This window comes from Vulpes vulpes, chromosome 2 (assembly GCF_048418805.1).
Source record: "Vulpes vulpes isolate BD-2025 chromosome 2, VulVul3, whole genome shotgun sequence".
Taxonomy (NCBI): Eukaryota; Metazoa; Chordata; class Mammalia; order Carnivora; family Canidae; genus Vulpes; species Vulpes vulpes.
This window is the reverse complement of record NC_132781.1, coordinates 53,460,354-53,480,965: the sequence shown is the minus strand read 5'-3', so window position 1 is coordinate 53,480,965 and position 20,612 is coordinate 53,460,354. Positions and strand designations below refer to the sequence as shown.

Below are 20,612 nucleotides of genomic sequence, written 5' to 3'. Positions count from 1 at the left end.
GCCCTCACTCCCCTCCCCTCTCTTCACCTGCTTGCTTGCTCTCTTCATGCTGACCTCGCTGAACTCCACTCAATTCTTTAAACGCATCAGCTTTCTCACCTCCAAGCCTGCAAAGACTATTTCTTCTGCCTGGAATATTCTTCCTCTTGGTCTTTGCCTGCCTAGTGCCTTCCTATCTTTCAGGTTTGGCCTAAAACACCCCTTCCTCCAGGAAGCCCTCCTTGCTCCCACCGTGCTTCTAATCTGCCTAGCCTGCCATGGCCATGGCCTTCCACCTGCTGTATTAAAATTGCCCATTTGGTTACTCGTCTCCACTGCCCAGCTCTGCATGGACAGTGCTGTAGCCACTGTTCTCTGTGATACCCCTGAGCCCGGTACAGAAGAGATGCTCAGTGCACATATGGATGGGTGGATGGATGGGTAGGAGAATTTTAAAAGGAAGACCTGCTCTGCTGGCTCCCAGTCTGGTGCTCTCCCCCTAAGCCAAGTGTCTGTTGAGTTGAGTGGATGGAAGCCAGAGGCTGACCCTGTAAAGATACTCCCCACACTCCAGGCATTGAGGAGATGGCTGGGTGCTCACTGCACCCCTCCTGACCCTGACCTGGGCCCTCCCTGCCTCTCCCCCTGCCCAGAGCTCCCAGAGGTGGCCATCGTTGGAGGTGACAATATTACAGTCCCTTTCCTACAGCCTGTGACCCTCCAATGTGTGGGGACTGGAGCACCCACCCCAAGTCTCCGCTGGTGGAAGGATGGGGTGGCCCTGGCAGCCTTGGGGGGAAAACTGCAGGTACAGCCAGGGGCCCCAGAGCTGGTGGGGTAACCGGGCAGAGGTGGAGGGTCCCGCTGGTCCCGAGTGGGGCCCTGGCAGCCTGGAGGAAGAATGAACACTGGGTGGTGGGCCTGGAGAGGAGAGGAGTCTCAGAAGGCTCAGCTACGGGAGGGATGGAATGGGGGGAAGGGACATATCCCTGGCATCTGAATACATGGCCTAGAACTCCAGCCCCGGAGCCCAACTGTCCCCTTGACTCCTTTCTCCTGCCCCTGGGGTCTACAGCAAGCCAGCTGCTCACTGTGTCCCTGCATCCCTCTGACCACCCTCCAGCACAGGGTGCCGCGTCCCCATGTCCCCATGGCACACACTCTGTCATGCCTCCCCCCTGACCCAGATCGAGAAGGTGGACCTAAGGGATGAAGGCATCTACACTTGTGCTGCTACCAGCCTGGCCGGCGAGAGCAAAAGGGATGTGACTCTCAAGGTTTTGGGTAAGGACAAGGGCGCTGGATGGTGGGTGATCCCATGGGGGCCCCTGGGGCTACTCTGGGGGGCTAGGGGTGGGGAAAGGAATGGGATTTTAAAAACACTGCATGTCCTTGTCGCATTCATACCTGGCTTTGCTTGTCCTATTCATTTGTGGGTTCGTTCCCGTCCTGGTGTGTGTGGACACATCCCTGTCTTGTCATTTTTCATGGCTGCCCAGCATTCTGCTTCTCCACCGGGGTGGGCACTGGGGTCGTCCCCGTCATACGACTGCCACAGAGTTCACAGCCCAATGACTTTGTTCTCGTGCGGGTTCAGGAGTGTGGTTCCTTGGTCAGAGGACATGAGCCGTCCGGGGCTTTTATTGCCTGGACCCTTTAGGAAGGCCGGGGAGGGGCAGAGGGATGGCTGAGATGAGCCGCCCAGAGCCCCCATCCACCAAGCCAGGGCTCTCCCTGTCTCCTCTAGTGCCCCCCAACATCGAGCCGGGCCCGCTGAACAAGGCCGTGCTAGAAAATGCCTCCGTGACCTTGGAGTGTCTGGCTTCGGGCGTCCCGCCTCCTGGTAAGACCCCTCTGCTTGGCAGGCCAAGGACTGGGAGCCCTGAGTTGTTGTCTGTCCAGGGCTCTTCTCTAGACCAGCAGTGGGGGAAAGGCCAGGAACTTGGGGCTAGGAGTATGTGTTCTGCATATGGGGTGGGCCCTGGCAGGGTGTAAGGAAGCTGAGGATACAATTGGTCCATGCTTATGAGGCTGCTTGTTTAGGGGGCACCATGTTTTCCTCTAAAGGTTTCTGTCGTGGCTTCCCGGCAGGGAGGGGTGGTGAGGAGGGTGCAGGGCTGGCTTTGACTCTCCTTGCTCCTGGCTGCCCCAGCCTCCACCCCATGGAACTTCCCCTCTGCCTCTGTCCTGTCTCAGACACACTGCCCTGTTCCACTCCCAGCCTTCTTCCTGGAGAACCCGCCTTGCTCTGATGCCTGAAATAAGGGCACTCCAAATAAAGGCCACCCCGGAAGTCTTTTGTAGGTGCTCATTATCCAGACACAGTCTGAAGGGCTGGCAGGACTGCTTGCATCTCTCATCTCTCCCCCAGATATCTCCTGGTTCAAGGGCCGCCAGCCTGTCTCTGCCTGGAAGGGAGTGACAGTGTCAGCTGATGGGAGAGTTCTCCACATTGAGCAAGCACGATTTTCTGATGCTGGGAACTACCGCTGTGTGGCATCCAATGTGGCAGGAAGTACAGAGCTGCAGTATGGGCTACGGGTCAATGGTGAGCTGCCCTGGGACTGAAGGGGTCCTTGTCCAAAAAGTTGTCCTTTTATTCATTTGTCTGTCAATCTGTTTACCCATCCATCATCCATCATCCATCATCCATCCACCATCCACTCATCCACCCACCCACCATCTGTCCTTCCATCCATCCATCTATCCATCCATCATCCATCTATGCATCCATTCATCATACATTCATCCATCCATCCAACCATTATCTACTCATGCATCCTTCATCCATCCATCTATCCAGCCCAGGAGTCCTCAGCCTTGTTACCCCATGCCATCCCCATAATAATGACCTCATGTTGACCAGAGGACTCAAGTTCAAGTACTATTTCTGTCACTTTCTAGCTGGTCAACCTTGGGCAGGTGATTTGCCCTCTCTAATTCTCAGTTCCCCATCTGTAGAAGCCTCATGATGGTATTATAAGAATGAGATGAGCACCTTGAGGATACAGAGTGATGTGCGTCTGTTGGGAGTGGCAGTCGCAGCACTTTTGTTTGTGTCTGTGTGTTCTGTGGGGTGGCCCAGCCAGGGGCCCTTCCAGTTTCGCTCCCAATGGGACTCACCCGTACCCTGTGTCATTGCTACCCTTCAGTGCCTCCTCGGATCACCTTGCCACCCAGCCTGCCAGGCCCTGTGCTGCTCAATGCCCCAGTCCGGCTGACCTGCAATGCCACTGGAGCCCCCAGCCCCACACTGATGTGGCTGAAAGATGGAAACCCTGTGTCCACTGCAGGGCCTTCTGGCCTCCAGGTCAGCAGGCTAGGCAGCCCTGGCTCTCCTCCCTGGTGCTTCAGTAGGTGCTAGAAGCAGAGGTCAGGCCCTGAGAGCTCTGACGTGAGGGAGAAGGAGGGGTCACTGAGGATGGTTTGCTGGAGGGAGGAAGGAGAGCTGCTAAATGGAGAGTCTCGAGCCACATGGTCTCCAGAAAGATAATGCAGGCCACCAATGCGATTTTTAAGAGATTTATTCGTTTTAAAGATTTATTCATTTATTTGAGAGAGAGAGATAACATGGGGAGGAGGGGCAAAGGGAGAGGGAGAGAAAGTCTCAAGCAGACACCACACTGAGCATGGAGCCTGACGTGGGACTTAATCCCACAATCGCAAGATCACCACCTGAGCCGAAACCAAGAAGTGGATGCTCAACTGACTGAGCCACCCAGGTGCTCCAAGCTGTATACATAATTTTAAATTTTCTAGTAGCTACATTCAAATGAGTAAAAAGAAATAAGTGAAATCAATTTTAATGAAATATTTTCATCAACTCAGACTATCCAAAAGTCTATTCATCACATGATTGATATAGAAATTATTGAAGTATTTTACGTTTCTCCTTTGGTTCTCTTTGAAGTCTGTTGTATATTTTAAACTCGGGGTTCAAAGGCTCAGTAGCGCTGCTCCGGAGGACTGTCTTGGGGGCACTGATGGAGTTTGCCCACCGGCCGGCAGAGGGCCCAAGGTCCAGGCACAGCTCCCACTTCCCCTGCATTGTGGGGGGCTCTGGGGCCCGAAGCCTGCTGCCCAGGCGTGCCCGGCAGTGGGGCCAGCATGTGAAGGTGTGGGCGCTGCCCCTCAAGGTGCGTAAGCTCATGTGGGCTTCCTTCTGGGGGGCACAGGTCTTCCCTGGGGGCCGGGTCCTCACCTTGGCCAGCGCCCGGGCCTCAGACTCTGGCAGCTACTCCTGTGTGGCCGTGAGTGCAGTAGGCGAGGACCGCCGGGATGTCATCCTCAGTGTCCACGGTGAGTGTCAGCCTCAGGGTGCTGTCTGATCCAGACCAGTGGCTCAGGAAGCTGGGGCCAGGGGTGCCCCCACCACATCCAAGGGGTGAGGGGCAGGTGGATGTGGGTGGCACCAGCCTGAGAGTATGGCTGCCTTCACGTGGGGGTCAGTGGGAGGCGAGCTCCCCCGTCGTGGACAGGTGGGTGGGTGTGAGCGGGCGGCTTGCACAGCCAGGAGCTCTGTGTTCAGGAAACAGGCGGGACGAACGTGACATGGGAGGAGGAGCATGGGGCCAAGTCAGGAATCGGATGTTCTTACTGTCCTACGTCGAAGGGAGTAACTCCGTTCAGGAAGGGCAGTGGGGTGGATGTTTGGGGCTCATGAGTGTCATAGACGCGGGTTCAAATCCTGCTTCTGCCACTTCCTAGTTCTGTGAGGCTGGGCTACTCACTCTGCTTCTCTGAGCTTCCTTTTTTTTTTTTTTTTTTTTTTTTTTAAGATTTTATTTATTTATTTGCGAGGAGAGAGAGAGAGTGAGTAGGGGGAGGGGCAGAGGGGGAGGGACGAGCAGACTCCACACTGAGCACAGAGCCCGATGCGGGGCTCTGCCCCACAACCCTGAGATCGTGACCTGAGCTGAAATCAAGAGTCAGACCCTTGACCAACTGAGCCCCCCAGGTGCCCCCAAGCCTCTCTTTCTTCATCTGTGAAAGGAAGCACAGGTGGGTGCGAAGATAGCACCCACCTCAGAGGTTGTCGTGGGAGTCACTCCACTCATGAAGCACATAGTTACAGTTGCTGTTCTAACAACTCCTCTTGTGGGATTTTGTGGGGGTCTGCGGAGGTACACGGGAGAATGCTAGGAAGCATAGAGCCTTGGCTAGGAGGGGTGAGGGAGCCGTCTGTTCTAGCTCCTTCCCTTTGCTGGAGTAACAGCTAACGGGTGGCATGCTGAAGTGCTCACTATGGCTCACTGTGCACGGGGCCTCCACCAGGTGGGGACTTTGATTACTCCCATTTTACAGATAAGGAAATTGAGGCCCAGAGAGGCTGAGGAGCATCTCCAGGGCCTCACACAGTGACTGAGTGGCAGACACAGGACACCAGCCCAGGAGCTCTGATTCCAGACCATGCTTTTGCCTTCCTAACCCCGACCCTGCTCTGGTTATTTTTGTATCGGGGGGAAAAGTGCCTCAGGGATCTGCTTTTATGATGCTTAAAAAAAGAAAAGAAATAAAGATCCTATGTTTCTAAAAAAAATTCGAGATAATTGTAAACTCACAGAGAATTGATACCGAGAGATCCTGGGTCCCCTTTACCCGCTTTCCCTCGATGGTATCGTTGTGTGCAGCTAAAACACAGAATTGCATATGGGATATTGACCTTGCTGTGACCATGCTACATTCAGATTTGGGGGCTTGGTCTTGGAGCAGGATGGGGAAGGTCCTGGAGGGGGAATAAGAGGGCTACCGCACAGTGGGGAGGCCCCCTCCTAACCCTGACTCCGCATCCCCTGGGGCTTGCTCCTGGCTGCCAAAGTGGTTGGCCTGACAGCAGCCCTGGCCCTGTCCTGCCGGTCCCTCACCTGCCTGAGACCCCTCTCCTGCCCTCCTGCCACAGTGCCACCGAGCATCCTTGGGGAAGAGCTGAACATGTCCGTCGTGGCCAATGAGTCAGTGACCCTGGAGTGCCAGAGCCAAGCTGTGCCCCTACCCGTGCTGAGCTGGAGGAAGGACGGCCACCCCCTGGAGCTGAGGCCTGGCATCCACCTCTCTGCAGACAAAGCCTTGCTGGAGGTGTGTGGCCTCCTAGGGGGCTGGTGGGGCATCCACTCAGCAGAGCTAGCCCCAGGCAGGGCAGGGCCTGTGGGTGCCCTGCCGAGACTGGTTCAGCTCAGTGGGACCCAGTGCCCAGGGCACCCCCCGCCCTGACTGGATCAGAAGCTGCTGCAGGGCCTCCCTCGGTCCCCACAAAGCTGAGCCTTTCTCTTCCCATCTATTTTCCACTCCTTGTTCAAAAACCTCCTGGCCTTTGGGCATTCGAGCCCTTCATCGGGCTTCTGGCCCAGCAAGGGAAGGGTGGGCTAGGATCAGGGACTCTGGGGTCAGCCTGGATTTAAATTTTAGCCCCGCCTCCTCCTGGCTGTGCCACCTTAGGCAATGGCCTGACCACACTGGCCTCACCTGTAAGCACCTGTAAGCACCTTGCCACCTTTCTTCTGGGGTGGCTGAGGTTCTTTTAGAAAGAAAGCCAGCCCCTAGAACAGCTCGTCCATGTCAGCCAGGGGAAGGGGAGGTACGTCTCCAGCTGTTGGGGAGAACCTTCCACTCCAGCCCGTTTCTTCTCTTCCCTCCCCTCTCCACCTTGTGACATGATCATTCCCAGTGCTAAGCACCTCAATTTGGTTTCCTTTGCCCAGAATGCCCGTCCTTCGTCCTCTACATTCTTCAAAGCCACAACCTAGCTTCATCACCCCCTCTGCCGGGATCTGACCTCTGAGGACAGGATCTCCTGCTCCCACCCTCCTTCATTTTCCACCCTCCATTCTGGTCTCTTCTGTTGGACTTTCCAAAGAGGCCAGGAGCAGATTAAAGGCAGGAGAGGGGCTGGGCCAGCCACATACCCATCATCCTTAGTAGGGCTGGGCTGTGGATATGAAGTGGGGTGAGGCTCCCCAAATGGCAGCTCGTTCCATGTACCTGACCCATGTCAGGCCACCACCAGCCGTGGCTTCTGGAAACATCACGGTGCAATAGGTGGGAGATGTGCTATCATTGCGTTCCAGCTGGGGAGGTAGGGATGCAGTGAGGTAAGGTGATCTGCCCAAGATCACTCAATCTGTCTGTCCATGGCTAACCCCATCTCTTTGCTGCCCCCACTGATGGGTCACTCTTGATCTTGGCCAGGTGAGCAGAGCGGAGGTGGGGGATGCAGGCCACTATACCTGCGAGGCACTGAATCAGGCGGGCCGCTCAGAGAAGCACTACAACCTGAACGTCTGGGGTAAGGATCTGGGGTCCCTTCCCCTGCCCCTGGCATGCCTGGCTCTACTGCCCCCCTGCCCCGGGCGAATGCTATCTCGGTGGTCTCAGGATACTGGCTCTCTCCATTGCCCATCCCTTCCCTCCCCAGCCCACTGCTCACCCCACACCCCTCTCTCTCTGTTCTTCCTCTAGTACCTCCTGTATTCCCCTCAAGGGAACCCCGTACCCTGACCGTGACCAAAGGGCACCCTGCCAGGCTGTCCTGTGAATGTCGGGGCATCCCTTTCCCCAAGATCTCCTGGAGGAAGGACGGTATGACTGTGTCCATTGTTGCCCCACACCCCATAGCCTCGCTGTGTGCCCCCACCCCACAGCCTAGCTGAACTGGAGATAGGTAGGCTTATGCACAGGGGTGAGGATGCTGGTTACAGAAGTGATGCTGCCACAGCCCTCTCTGCTCCGTCCCCGAGTCTGCCGGGTGCCCCAGCTCCTTCCCAGCCAGTGAGAGCTGGATGGGTCCTTTGGACTCTTCCAGAAAGTCCTCCCTGACCCCCACCCCAAGCCAGGGCAGGGCCTCCTGGACACAGCCCGTGTGTGTTAACCTGTCACGTAGCCGTCTTAGTCCTTCAGTATCTACTCTCCATGAGTCTGAGCCCTGAGGGGCACTGTCTTGGCCACCACTGAATTCCAGGTCAGCACCTGGTACAGAATAGGTGCTCAATAAATAGTTGGAATTCATTCACTTAACCAATATTTACTGAGAGCTTCTCTGTTCCTGGCCCCTTTCTAGGCACTGGAAATATGATGGTGGGTCGGGGTAGTCAAATAATAAACAGAAAGTTAGCAAATAACTTTGATGGGAAGTATCATCTATGGAGAAAAGTAAAGCAAAAGAGGGAGAAGATGTTTGCAGTTTCAGGCTGGGTGGCCAGGGATGTTTTGCCAAGCAGAATTTAAGAAGGTGAGGGAGGGACAAACATGAGAATATTGCAGAGAAGAACATTTCAGGCAGAGGTGTGAGCAGGTGCAAAGGCCCCGGGGCAGGAATAAGCCAAGCGTGTTTGAAGAATGGGCAAAGAGGAAATGGACTGGAGCAGAGTCAGCAAAGGAGAGGTAGCAGGAGATGGTCACCAGGGCAGTGGGGGCTGGATGGGAGGCCACTGTAATGATCTTGACTTTTCCCTTGAGAGAGATGGGGTTACCATAAGGGCTCTGGACAGAGGAGGGACACATCCAATTTCAGCAAATTCACCCTGTCAGCCATGCTGAGAACAGATCACTGAGAGCAAGGATGGCCTGAGAGAGGCTGCTTGTTGCAGGGCTCCAGGCGAGAGATCCTGACCGCCTGGACTAGGCGGGGAGCCATGAGATGGCAAGGGGGTGGGGGGAGTCTGGATGTGTTTCGAAGGTAGTGCTGGCAGATTTCCTGCTGGGTTGGATAGGAGGAGAGAAGGAAGAGTCGGGGTAACTCGAGGTTTTGGTCTGAGAGTCAGGAGAATGGGGCCAGCATCTCGGAGAGGGAGAGATGGTCAGGGGGCAAGCCTGGAGTTTGGGGCTTGTCCACATGGGGACCTCTGTTAGTCACCAGTGAGATGTCAAGCAGGCAGGGGGGCAGGTGTCTGGAGCTAGGCGAGAGATCTGAGCTCGAGATCAATCTGGGAGCAGCGGGGCAGGACAGCAGGGGTGAGCACACAGACAGAAAGGTAAGAGGAGCCTCTGGGGCTCCTCCCCGCTGCCAGAACACATGTTGAGGGTGACAGAGCCCAGAGGGCTGGCCGCCATGCAGGAGTACAGGATGATGGAAGGTGGTGTTCACTCCTGTGCCTTGAGGCTTCCAAACCCTTCCTCAATGCTGGAATCTTCTTGCCACCAGGGGAACCATGACAGCCACTTGCCCTCCCTCCCCCAGGTCACTGCAGCTAGATGGATGGATCATTCGGTACCCATCGTTGAAGCCTATGTGTCAGTCTCTGAGGAGCTTTTAAGGATCTCAGGGAGGATGTGAGGCAGGGTCTGCCCTTCTGGGCTGAGATGCAGAGAGGACACTGACCTGCAGGCACATCTGGGATGAGGAGAAGCCAGGGGGCTAGGGGAGCTCAGAAGGGGGGCCAGGAGCAGGTTTGGCACTCAGAAGACTTCTTGGTAGATGTGACATGTCTGTGGACACCTGAAGATGTGAAAAGATGTTGACCAGGATGTGCGGGGGTGGGAAAGGGAGGTGGGAGGACAAATGTTCTGGGTGGAAGGACCAGGGGCTTCTTTCTCGCTGCATCCAGGTCAGCCCTTGCCAGGGGAGGGGAACAGCCTCGAACAGGTGTCAGCCGTGGGGCGGCTCCTGTACCTGGGACAGACCCAGCCGGCCCAGGAGGGCACATACACCTGTGAGTGCAGCAACGTGGCTGGAAATAGCAGCCAGGACCAGCTGCTGGAGGTGCATGGTGAGCCGGGCTGGGATGACCTGAACCAGGTGGAAGGGGCCAGAAGGGTGGGCAACCAGGCACTCTGGGAAGGCGGACTGCACCCTCCAGAACCCAAGCAGAGACAGGAGCTGTGGCAATTAGAACAACCTCACATGCCCTCTTAGACAGCTGGCATTTTATAAGCTGCCCTACCCTGCTCCCCCCAGTTGGCTTCTTACAGCTTGTGACTTCAGCACGAGAGAGGGGTGACAGGATTCCCAGGAGCCTTCATTGGCCCAGAGAAACCTAATATATCTTTTTTTTCTTAAAAAATTTTATTTATTTATTCATGAGAGACACACAGAGAGAGGCAGAGACATAGGCAAAGGGAGAAGCAGACTCCTCGCAGGGAGCCAGGTGCAGGATTCGGTCCCAGGACCCTGGGATCATGACCTGAGCTGAAGGTAGATGCTCACCACTGAGCCACCTAAGCGTCCCACCAAATATATCTTGAAACAGTTGGAAACAGGGAAATATAAAATTTATGTGAAGCTCCGTCACACAACGGAAACCTGTCTCCAATGACTGGTCCAGCGGGGATGAAATTAGATAGGCAGCCTTGTAAAAATGTTCTAGAAAATTAACCAGGAAAAGCATGTTCAGCATCCCACTTGTGGAATAACACCCTGCCCCTAAACGGCCCCAGTGACTGTTTAAGGTGCAGGAGGCCCATGGTTTCTGGGGAAGGAGACCCCTCACAAGCCTTTGGGGCTGTGCTGTGTGACCTTGTCCCCAGAACAGGCCTGCCCCTGACTCTCGGGGTGCGGGAGAGGCAGGGGGGTTAGGGCTGTGATCCCATCACAGAAATGGAAAGTGGATGCCCCCAGAGTGGGGGGCGTCCCCTGGCCAGGTCACACAGCCAGCAAGGGGCTGGGGGAGCAGAGGCCTGAGTGGGGGTGCGGCTGGCTCATGACGAGTGCCTGGTGCCCCAGCCGCGAGGGCGGCCTTCCTGACCCGCGCTCTCTCTCCCCCCCGCTCAGTTCCCCCCCAGATCGCTGGCCCCCGGGAGCCGCACACACAGGTCTCCGTGGTCCGGGACGGGGAGGCCACTCTGTGGTGCAATGCCTCGGGGAAGCCCCCGCCCAGGGTGACGTGGGAGCGGGCCGGCCGGCCACTGGGGGCCGAGCCGGGCCTGCGGCTGCAGAACCAGGGCCAGAGCCTGCGCGTGGAGCGGGCGCGGGCTGCGCACGGCGGGCACTACAGCTGCGTGGCCGAGAACGCGGCGGGCTGGGCCGAGAGGAGGTTCGCGCTGTCTGTGCTGGGTGAGCACCGCCGCGCTGGAGCGGGGGGCGGGACGCCGGAGCCAGCATGGCCCAGCCTGGGGCACAGCCCGTCCTTTCTTTTTTTTTTAAAGATTTTATTTATTTATTCATGAGTCAGAGAGAGAGAGAGAGGCAGAGACACAGGCAGAGGGAGAAGCAGGCTCCATGCAGGGAGCCCGATGTGGGACTCATCCGAGGACCTGGGGATCATGCCCTGGGCCAAAGGCAGACGCTCAACCGCTGAGCCAGCCGGGCGTCCCGCAGCCCCTTGTTCCTGCTGGAGGCCGGCGGCTGGCTGGGGAAGCCTTGAGCTCTGCTCTCAGAGTCGGGATTGGCTCCCAGTAGCCCTCTCTGCCTGCCTCCTTCTCCTCACTTGCTGTTCTCCTGCTCCCCTGCCCCTGGCCCTAGGGGAATAAGCAGCCTCTACCCTGCGTGACACATGTGCCGTGGGGCGACTCAGGGCCTGTGAGAGACAAGGAGTCTGAACTGTGTTGTGGGAAGTCAGGGAGGCCTCCTGTAGGAGGTGACCTTGTAGCTGAAATGTAAAAGCTGAGGGGGAGTTCACTGGGTGCCGGGGTGATGGGGAAGAGTGTGCAGGGCAGAGGGAACAGACTCTACAGAGGCCTGGAGAGGTGACACAGCACTTTCAAGGGGCCTGCAACAGCCTCGTGATGCCAATCTTTTATTGAGCTCCTACTGGATGCCTCGGGGTAGGGCGCAAGGAGTGGTGAGATCAAGTGGGCAGGGATGGGTTTAGGGAGGCCGCTCTCATCATGCCCTCCCCTCTCACCCCTCACCCCACCCCACCCCCACCCCCACCACCCCATCCCACCCTGGGGATCCCTGGCCTCACCCACTTATGTCCGCCTGATGGAGCGTGGCTTCCTTTGTGAATGGATCCTTCAGAAAGTGCAGAGGTGCCACTTACCTCCAGCATGTGGATTCAGGGGACTGTCCCTAGTGCCAATCTCGTTGCTCAGCATAGGCACGTGCTAAGCGCTGGTTGGATTCTCCTGGCATCTCTCTGAGGGGGTGGGGAAACTGAGGCTCAAGGTGCCTGCCTGAAACCAAAGCCCAGCCTGTGGCCATCGGTCACTCCCGCCAGGGGGAGTTGCACTGACCTTGTCACTTCTGCTACTTGGACTCTCCGAATAGGGGTGGGGGTCGTTGCAGGGAGACAGCTGTTGCGGGCAGGGAAGGAGCATACAGACCCCATATGCACCCTGAATGCGGCTTCTCCTCTGTGCCTAGAGCCCCCAGAGCTCATCGGAGACTCGCACCAGCTGACCAACGTCTCTGCCGCCTTGCATAGCCCCTTGACGCTGCTCTGTGAAGCCACAGGCGTCCCACTCCCGGGGGTCCGCTGGTTCCGAGGGGAGGAACCCATCAGCCCCGGGGAGGACACCTACCTCTTGGCAGGTAAGGTGCCAGTCAGGTACCTGATTATCAGGTCTGGCCCTCTGCCTCTACCTCTGTTTATCACATGCCCATGACCTCTGACCCCTTGCTGCTAGGCCTGGTTGGGATAAGCATTGGGCTACTGGTCCCCCGAAGAGTGCAACCAAAAACACTGACTAGGTGAGGTGTGCCAGGAAAAACAATTGGATTTAAATAAGTTCGGGAAAAGACTTCCTGCTGTGTTCCCCTGCCCTCCTCTGGAAGGCTGACAGTGACTATTTGCCTAGCTAAGGTTCTGATAAGCCCTGTGGCAAAAAAGAAAAAAAAAATCTCATGGCCCATCTATAACATCCCCCAGAACAGTAACAAACTTTTGAAATACTGAGCTAAGCACCTTCTCTGAATATTCATCCTCCCCACAAAGTTGATTTGTGATGGTTTTTGTTGGTATACAAATGGGGAAACGGAGGCCCAAGAGGCAGTGTCCCATCCATATCTTACAGGAACTCTGAGATCACTGAAGCTCAGCCTCAGTGACTCAGCAACTGCTCCACACAACCAAAGCTGGGAAGGCACATAAATTTTCCCTGTGCTCCACTTCTGAGCACTTGGTGAGGGCTTTCAGATGCCTTGTGGTACGAATTCAGAGACCACATCTGGGCAGGAGGGAGCATGACAATCCATTAGTGGTGCCTGCTCCGGGGGCAGGAACAGCAGTAATAACATGCCCTATGTATCTGCCTTCCCTGGGCAGGTCTTAGATGATCCTTGGTCACATTCCCCTGGGAGGAGCTGGCTTGCCTCTGAGAGGCCCTTGGGAGAAGGCGGCTTTTTTCCAGGTCCACTAGAATAGAATGGGGACCTCTGGCCTGGGCCAGGACTACAGAGCCAATTGCTGTCCGTTTACCCCCAGCCAGTGCCCAGAACCAGGGGTAGCCAGGTGACAGGTCCTTCTTACTAGAACAGGTTCACCTTCAAGTTCCTCAAGTTCACCCACGTGCCTGTCTGAAGTGCAGCGGGCTCCCTTTCTTCTGTTTACCCTCCTGGGTCTCAGTTTCCCCATCTGAGAAATGCAGCACTGGGGGAGGCAGACACGTACACATCTAATTACAACACTCCATGCACTCCTGTTCCTGGTGAGCGGCCGAGGCTCAGCTTGGGACAGAGGCTGCTCATCGCCGTGCTTGGAGCCCACTCCTCTTCCTCCCCAGGGGGCTGGATGCTGAGGATAACCCGGGCTCGGGAGCAGGACAGAGGTCTTTACTCATGCCTGGCAAGCAATGAGGCTGGGGAGGTTCGGAGGAACTTCAGCGTCGAGGTCCTGGGTATGTCGTAGCCCTATTCTCATGGGCATCCCATGAATTACTCTTCTCCCACCTAGGAGCTGCTGGGGGGCTATGTCTAGGATGAAGGGCTCATTCTGGACCAGGGGGCTCTGCACAGGAAGGAGAGAGAGGCTCCTTTTCTTTGCCTGATCAACGACCTCTGCTCTGAGGCTGCCATGGAACTTTCTGGAAACAGCAGAGACTAACCCAAAGTGGAAGGGGGCCACCACCACCCCACTGCCTTCTCCTGATCAGGGCCTTCCCCTAGAGGCTCTTGTACTTCTCTCAGCCAGCAACGAATGTTTATTGAACTCACTGCTCCGTGGAAGCAGGCACAAGGGGATGGGAAACTGAGGCACAGGGAACTGAAGGCAGTTGCCTTGGGCTCTTAGTTCTGGGCTCTTGCCTTCTGGCTTCATGGTTGTTCAGCCAACCCTGGTCAGTAACCAGCTGTGTCCCTGCTTCTCCCAGTTCCTCCCAGGATTGAGAACGAGGGCCTGGAGGAAGCAGTCAAGGTCCCCGAGGGGCAGACAGCTCACCTGACATGCAATGCCACAGGTAGGGGCCACATATATTTTGGGCCGGGAGAAGCATGAGAAGTCAGCTTCAGAAAGGAGGCGGTCCCCAGGGATCCTGACATGCCCTCAGCCCTACTGCTCCCCAGAGAGGTCTCTCTATATCATTAACTTGGCACCACATCCCTGCTCATCTTTGCACTCACTGTGTCTCTGCCCCCAAATACTCCCTCCCTACTCCTCACCTGACTACAGACCTCAGCTTCAGGACTTTCAGTCCTTGACTGACCCCTTTGGCCTGTGGGCTACCATCACGTGGCTCCCACAGGACCCAGAGCTTTCTTGTCCCAGCACTAATCACATTGGACCATTGTAACCTTGTGATCTCTGTGTGCCGCAGTCAGGCTCTGAGGCCCTTGAGGACCCAAGCACTGCTTTGTCACCATGGCTTTCCCAGTGTCGGGGAGAGTAGGCTTGTGGGCTGGGCTGAGCTGGCTGGCTGGCTGGAAGGTTGAATGGATAGGTGGAAGGATGGATGGATGGATGGATGGATGGATGGATGGATGGATAGATGAGGAGGTGGGTGGGTTGATGGATGGATGGATAAATAGATCGATGGATGGACAAGGAGTTAGGTGGGTGGGTGGGTGGGTGGGTGGATGGATGGATGGATGGATGGATAGGTAGGTGAATGGATGGATGGATGGATAGGTAGGTGAATGGATGGATGGATGGATGGATGGATGGATAGGGAGGAGGTTGGGTAGGTGGAAGGGGAGGTACATGGATGGTTGGAAGGAGGTATGGATGGATGGTTTGAATGGATGGATGGGGAAGTGGGTAGGTGGGTGGATGGATGGATGGATGGATGGATGAGAGGAATAACTTGCCTTTCTGTCTTGCCTGTCTACATCCACCCATCTCAGTTCCTCCATAAGGAAAAGGCAGTCAACCACGTAGGAAAGGATCCAGGCCAAGCTTGGTGGCTGCTTCTGTGCCTTATCCTGCTACATGGGCCTCTAACGGAGATGGAGAATCCATGTCCTCTGCCCTATCTGGAAGCCACCTCTGACCTCTTGGCCAACCTAGTCAGAACCTGCTGAATTGTCTAACCTGCGTCTCCCCATCACAGGCCACCCACAGCCCAAGGTCATGTGGTTCAAAGATGGCCGGCCCCTGACTGGTGGAGACGCCCACCACATTTCTCCAGATGGAGCCCTCCTGCAGGTCCTCCAGGCCAACCTGTCTAGCTCTGGCCACTACTCCTGCATTGCAGCCAACGCTGTAGGGGAAAAGACCAAACACTTCCAGCTCAGTGTCCTGGGTAAGTGCTGGGTGTCTCCCAGCCACCCTGGGGATCAACAGGAGGGAGAACCAAGGTGACTAACTCCTTACAGACAGCATCCCAAAAAGCCCTTTCCTATTTTTTTTCCATTTCTCTGGGTTCCACAACAACAAAATAATGGCTATATTGGCTGAACATTTATCATGGGTTGGGCATTTGAACAGGCCTGATTGATTGGATCTTCACAACAAGCCTAGGAGAGGGAGAAGTGCTTGTCCCTGTGTCACCAATGAAGCTCTGAGGCATAGAGGGGTGACAGGGCCCCCCCAGGTGTCTATCTCCCAAGGGCAATCAGTATGAGCTGTCCTGTCAGGAGAAACAAGGATCTAGAAGATGATAGGGACACAGCCTGGCCTAATAAAATCTGTTTCTAAAAATGCTGGTGGCAAAAAGGACAGTCCCCTGCAGGACCTAAAAGAGGAAATCCCAGAACCAATGAAAGCAGAGCTCTTCTATACATCAGGGAGCCCTCCCCCCACCAGGGAGTGGGGCGAAGTGGAGCACAAGCAGAACTGACAGGGCTCTGGTAGATTAGAAGACTGTGTGGATGCTAAGAGGCTACTGGGGAAATTGAGGCAGAAATTATCCAGCTTCCCCTGTGGCTTTGTTTAGTGGTGGGAAGCCTAGGCTCTGAAGCTAAGCAACAGGTCTGAGACTTTTCTGGATCCTCAGGCCCAGATTTCAGGGCTCTCTGCTAACAATCACACCCCCTGCCTCCCCACAGTGGTTCCCACCATCCTGGGAGTGACCGAGGACAGTGCAGATGAGGAAGTGACAGTGACCATCAACAACCCCATTTCTCTGATCTGTGAGGCACTGGCCTTCCCCTCCCCCACCATCACCTGGATGAAGGATGGTGCCCCGTTTGAGGCTTCAAACAACATCCAGCTGCTCCCAGGTGATGCCCTCTGACAGGGGAGAAGTGAGGGGCCAGGGGACACATTCTTGAGCTAGGTTAGAGGGAGGGACTGGTGAGCCTGAGGTCATGTGACCTTGGGGGTGACCCTGGCCACTGCCCCGTGCAAGCAGGCACCCACGGGCTGCAGATCCTGAATGCCCAGAAGGAAGACGCGGGCCAGTACACCTGTGTGGTCACCAACGAGCTTGGGGAGGCCATGAAGGACTACCACGTAGAAGTGCTCAGTGAGTCAGGGACCCTCCGGGACAGTGGCAGGGCAGACAGGAGGCTGTTTGGGAGCGAGGGGACCCCCGGTGCCTGGGCTCCCACAGATACCCTAAGGTACCTCCCTGTGGCTTGTCTCCTCTGATGGTCACCAGGCAGCCAGGGCTGACTTAATCATTTTAGGGCCAAGGACCCTAGGAGCTGGGAACAGGTGAGTTAGGCCTTGGGTCACACCAATGCCCAGATCCACACCAGGCCCAGTTTCCCTCTGCCACCTGCACTGCGACTTCAGACTGGCACCCCCAGAATGGCCCCCAGAGAATTCCCCTGCCCACACCGCCCCGTACTGTAAACCACTGTTAACCAGCACTCTCTCCCCTAAGTAAACAGCTGCAGGCACAGGTCAGTCTCCAGGGTCCCTCTTCCCCTGCTCTCGGGAACCAGCACGCCCATTTCTGGGACTGCCCTGAGTCCAGGGTGAGCACTGGGTCTCAGCATCCCCTTCCTAGGCCTGCTTCTCAGACCCCCTTGTGGTTTTCAGTCCCCCCTTCCATCTCCAAAGATGACCCATTGGGGGAGGCCAGCGTGAAGGAAGTGAGGACCAAAGTCAACAGTACTCTGACCCTCGAGTGTGAGTGCTGGGCCATGCCCCCGCCCACCATCACCTGGTACAAGGATGGACAGGTAAGTGAGGAAACCCCTGGGAGCCCTGCTTCTGCTTGGAACCTTCCAGAGAAGGCTGTCAGGGCGCTCCTGGCCCCAGAGCCAGCCTGGGCCCTGCCCCACTTTGTGTTTTACTAAGAAATCCAGCTGTTTGTGGGGAACAGGTCTCATCAACACTAAACACCACGTTTACCCATTTTTAACTCCTGGTTTTTAAGCTAGGCAGGCTTGGTGTTATAAAACTGTCAGAGTACTACTGCCACTTTGTGTTGTATTTTTAAATTTTTTTTTAAATATAGGTTGGCTCGGGGCACTTGATAGTGTAGTCAGCCAAGCGTCTGACTCTTGGATTCAACTCAGGTTGTGATCTCAGGGTCATGAGATCGAGCAACCCCATTTCAGGCTCCACACTCAGCATGGAATCTGCTTGAGATTCTTTCTCCCTTTCCCTCTGCCCCTCCCTATGATGCACTATTTCTCTTACTCTCTCAAATAAATAAATCTTTAAATATAAATAAATATATATATCCATATATATATATATATATATATATATATATATATATATATATCCTCATCTGCGTGCTTTCTGCCCCTCATTTCTGATCTTTCCCCTCTTCCATCCCAGCCCGTGACCCCCAGCGAGCGACTCCACCTCCTGGGCGAGGGCCGGCTACTCCAGATCCAGCCCACACAGGTCTCAGACTCCGGACGGTACCTGTGTGTGGCCACCAACGTGGCTGGCGAGGATGACCAGGACTTCAATGTGCTCATCCAGGGTGTGTGGGGGCCAGTGGGGCTGGGCTGGAGCATGGGCCAGTGGGCATGGGGCGGGGGAGGCCGGGAGTGTCAGTGCTTCTGGAGCCATCGGGCAGGTGGACTGCATTCCAGGTAGTTTGTTCCCTTTCTCATTGCTGGCTGGTGTGTCTTACCTCCAGGCCCCTGGCCCGGGCTCTTCCATTCACTGACTTCGTGACCTGGGGACATTCCTGCCCTCCCCCTGGGCCTTGCTTCTACCTTTATAAAATGTAGGTCATCAAATCAGGTAGCCCTGAGGGCCTCCACCACCTCTGAAAGCCAATGATTTTGTGCCTCTATGCTCCAATAAACAAACTGGCTGAAACTTAGTATCTGGCTTCCTCCCCTGAGAGGTGGCAACATGTCATGGGAAGTCTTTTGAATCCATTGGACGTGAGCCATGGTGGGCAAGAACCTGATCTTGGTGCCCAGCATAGTAGTTGCTCAATAAACACTGGCTGAGAGGCGTGAATTTAAAAACTGCCTTGGCCTCTGGGATCTGCTCTAACTGTGGCATTTCCACACCTGAGAGAGGCTAGCACAGGCGTCTCATTGGGTAGCTGTGTGTTCTAATGGCTTTGTCCCCCCCCCATCCCAGTGCCCCCCATGTTCCAGAAGCTGGGGGAGGCCAGTGCAGCCTTTGAGATCCCGTCCAGGGAACAAGAGGCCCGGAGTGGGGTGATGGAATATCGGGAGATCGTGGAGAACAACCCCGCCTACCTGTACTGCGACACCAATGCTGTCCCACCCCCGGAGCTCACCTGGTACAGGGAGGACCAGCCCCTCTTGGCCACAGACGGGGTGTCTGTCCTGCAAGGTAGTTTAGAGAGTACGTGTGGGGGGGGGATCTGCAGGCAGGGATTGGGGCACACCCGCCTCAGAGCTGGGCTTATTAACTGCCCTTTCGAGTCCTTGGAGCTCCTGTGTGCTGTGTGCTATGTGACCACGGACAGGCCACATGACCACTCTGGACCTTGGCTGCCTTTCATAAACCAGGGCTAGACACTCTGCCCATTTGAGGGTGAAAACAGGGCTCCCCCTTTGCCTCCAGTTTTTAGAACAGAGGTTCTCACCCAAGCCATGCCCACCTCTGGGCCTCAAGATTTATAATGTCCTGGGATAACTGGCCAAAGCTGGTGTCTTTCTCTGCAGGAGGAGCCAGTTGCTTTAGTAAGATCTCAGGAGGACCACAGTGGGGGATGAGGGGTTGGGATTCCAGGTGTGGAGCCCTGTATCATCTCCTCAAGGGGGCCTTGGTGACCTTTGAGCTTAGGACCTGTCCTGTGTCCTGCAGTGTCCTGTTCTAGAGCAGTGGTGGGGCTGGCCAGGGGGAGATGCGGTGGTTTGCACCGGCCTCTAGACAAATAGGCTCATTCCAGTGTTTGTACTTTGGTGCTTGCAAAAGAAGGCAGCCTCTTGGAGATGGAAAAGAGGCCGTGCTTACTGAAAGCTGTTTATCCCTGTCAGAAACCCCTACCTGACCCCTTAACCTGGCCACTGCCCTTGGACCTGGACACTGATCTTGATCCAGATCCTGGGTACACAGTAAACTCAATCACATGCTGACTTCGACCTCAGATCCCGACCATAGGTTAATCCCAGCCCTCAGGTGACCGCTGGTCCTATTAACCTCCGACCCCAACACTGACCCCTGACCCTGGCCACTGACCCCTGATTACCGACGAGCACATAGTGGTTGTGGTCACAAGAGAACCTTAATTCTGAACCTGACCATAGATTAACTACACATATCAAGGGATCCCCAAGCTCAGCCACTGCTTCTCTAAGTCCCGCTCCTGTCCCCAGCTCTGTAGCCAGTGAGCCCCAAGCACACCACAGCCTGGGCCAGTGATTCCCCAACTTAGAATCCTGAACACAGAGTGACCCTAACCTGTCCCCACTGGAGGCCACCTCTAGCCCCACATAGGTGCTAGGGTCTGGCCCTCGTTGCCTCTTGATCACAGAGGGTCCCAGGTGATACTCCCCAGGGTCCCCCACCCCCGATCACCACAACCCAGGAGCTGCCTCACTGCTTCCGAAAAGTCTGTCCCTGGACATTTGCCCAGCTCTCTGCTTCCTCCCCCAGCCTTCACTGAGGAGCACTGCTGGGCACTCTTGCGAAGCCTCAGTTCTTCCATCTGGAAGATGGGAGTAGCAGTAGTATACAGAGTCAGAGGCTGAGAAAATGCTCAGCCCAGGGCCTGGCCCACAGCAAGTGGGGCAAGCTGATTCTCTCCGTTTCACAGAGGAGGTGGGGCAGTGATGTCTTCAAGGTCCCTTCCAGAGGAAAGAGTGGGCGTCCTTTCCCTCGCTCAGGTCTCTGTCCCACATCCCCGCAGGAGGCCGGGTCTTGCAGATCCCCCTGGTACGTGCGGAGGATGCTGGGAGGTACTCGTGCAAGGCCTCCAATGAGGTGGGCGAGGACTGGCTGCACTACCAGCTGCTTGTGCTCAGTGAGTGGTCGGCTTGGGGCCAGAGGGTT

General features: G+C 55.9%; 1 protein-coding gene across 2 annotated transcripts in view; it reads left to right on the top strand.

The window, feature by feature from the left end:
- The window catches only part of HMCN2 (hemicentin 2), a 146,287-nt gene that overhangs the window by 79,408 nt on the left and 46,267 nt on the right, over positions 1-20,612 (top strand). For both annotated transcript variants that reach the window (XM_072748358.1, XM_026009226.2), the window contains exons 35-55: positions 633-787; positions 1,167-1,263; positions 1,727-1,822; positions 2,351-2,527; positions 3,132-3,289; positions 4,155-4,278; positions 5,879-6,054; positions 7,165-7,261; positions 7,435-7,554; positions 9,519-9,680; positions 10,682-10,963; positions 12,215-12,382; positions 13,573-13,686; positions 14,158-14,244; positions 15,334-15,525; positions 16,271-16,444; positions 16,576-16,689; positions 17,211-17,353; positions 17,961-18,111; positions 18,729-18,947; positions 20,470-20,583. In XM_072748358.1, coding sequence (XP_072604459.1) covers positions 633-787; positions 1,167-1,263; positions 1,727-1,822; positions 2,351-2,527; positions 3,132-3,289; positions 4,155-4,278; positions 5,879-6,054; positions 7,165-7,261; positions 7,435-7,554; positions 9,519-9,680; positions 10,682-10,963; positions 12,215-12,382; positions 13,573-13,686; positions 14,158-14,244; positions 15,334-15,525; positions 16,271-16,444; positions 16,576-16,689; positions 17,211-17,353; positions 17,961-18,111; positions 18,729-18,947; positions 20,470-20,583 — 3,120 coding nt within the window. The remainder of the gene's footprint in view (positions 1-632; positions 788-1,166; positions 1,264-1,726; positions 1,823-2,350; positions 2,528-3,131; positions 3,290-4,154; positions 4,279-5,878; positions 6,055-7,164; positions 7,262-7,434; positions 7,555-9,518; positions 9,681-10,681; positions 10,964-12,214; positions 12,383-13,572; positions 13,687-14,157; positions 14,245-15,333; positions 15,526-16,270; positions 16,445-16,575; positions 16,690-17,210; positions 17,354-17,960; positions 18,112-18,728; positions 18,948-20,469; positions 20,584-20,612) is intronic.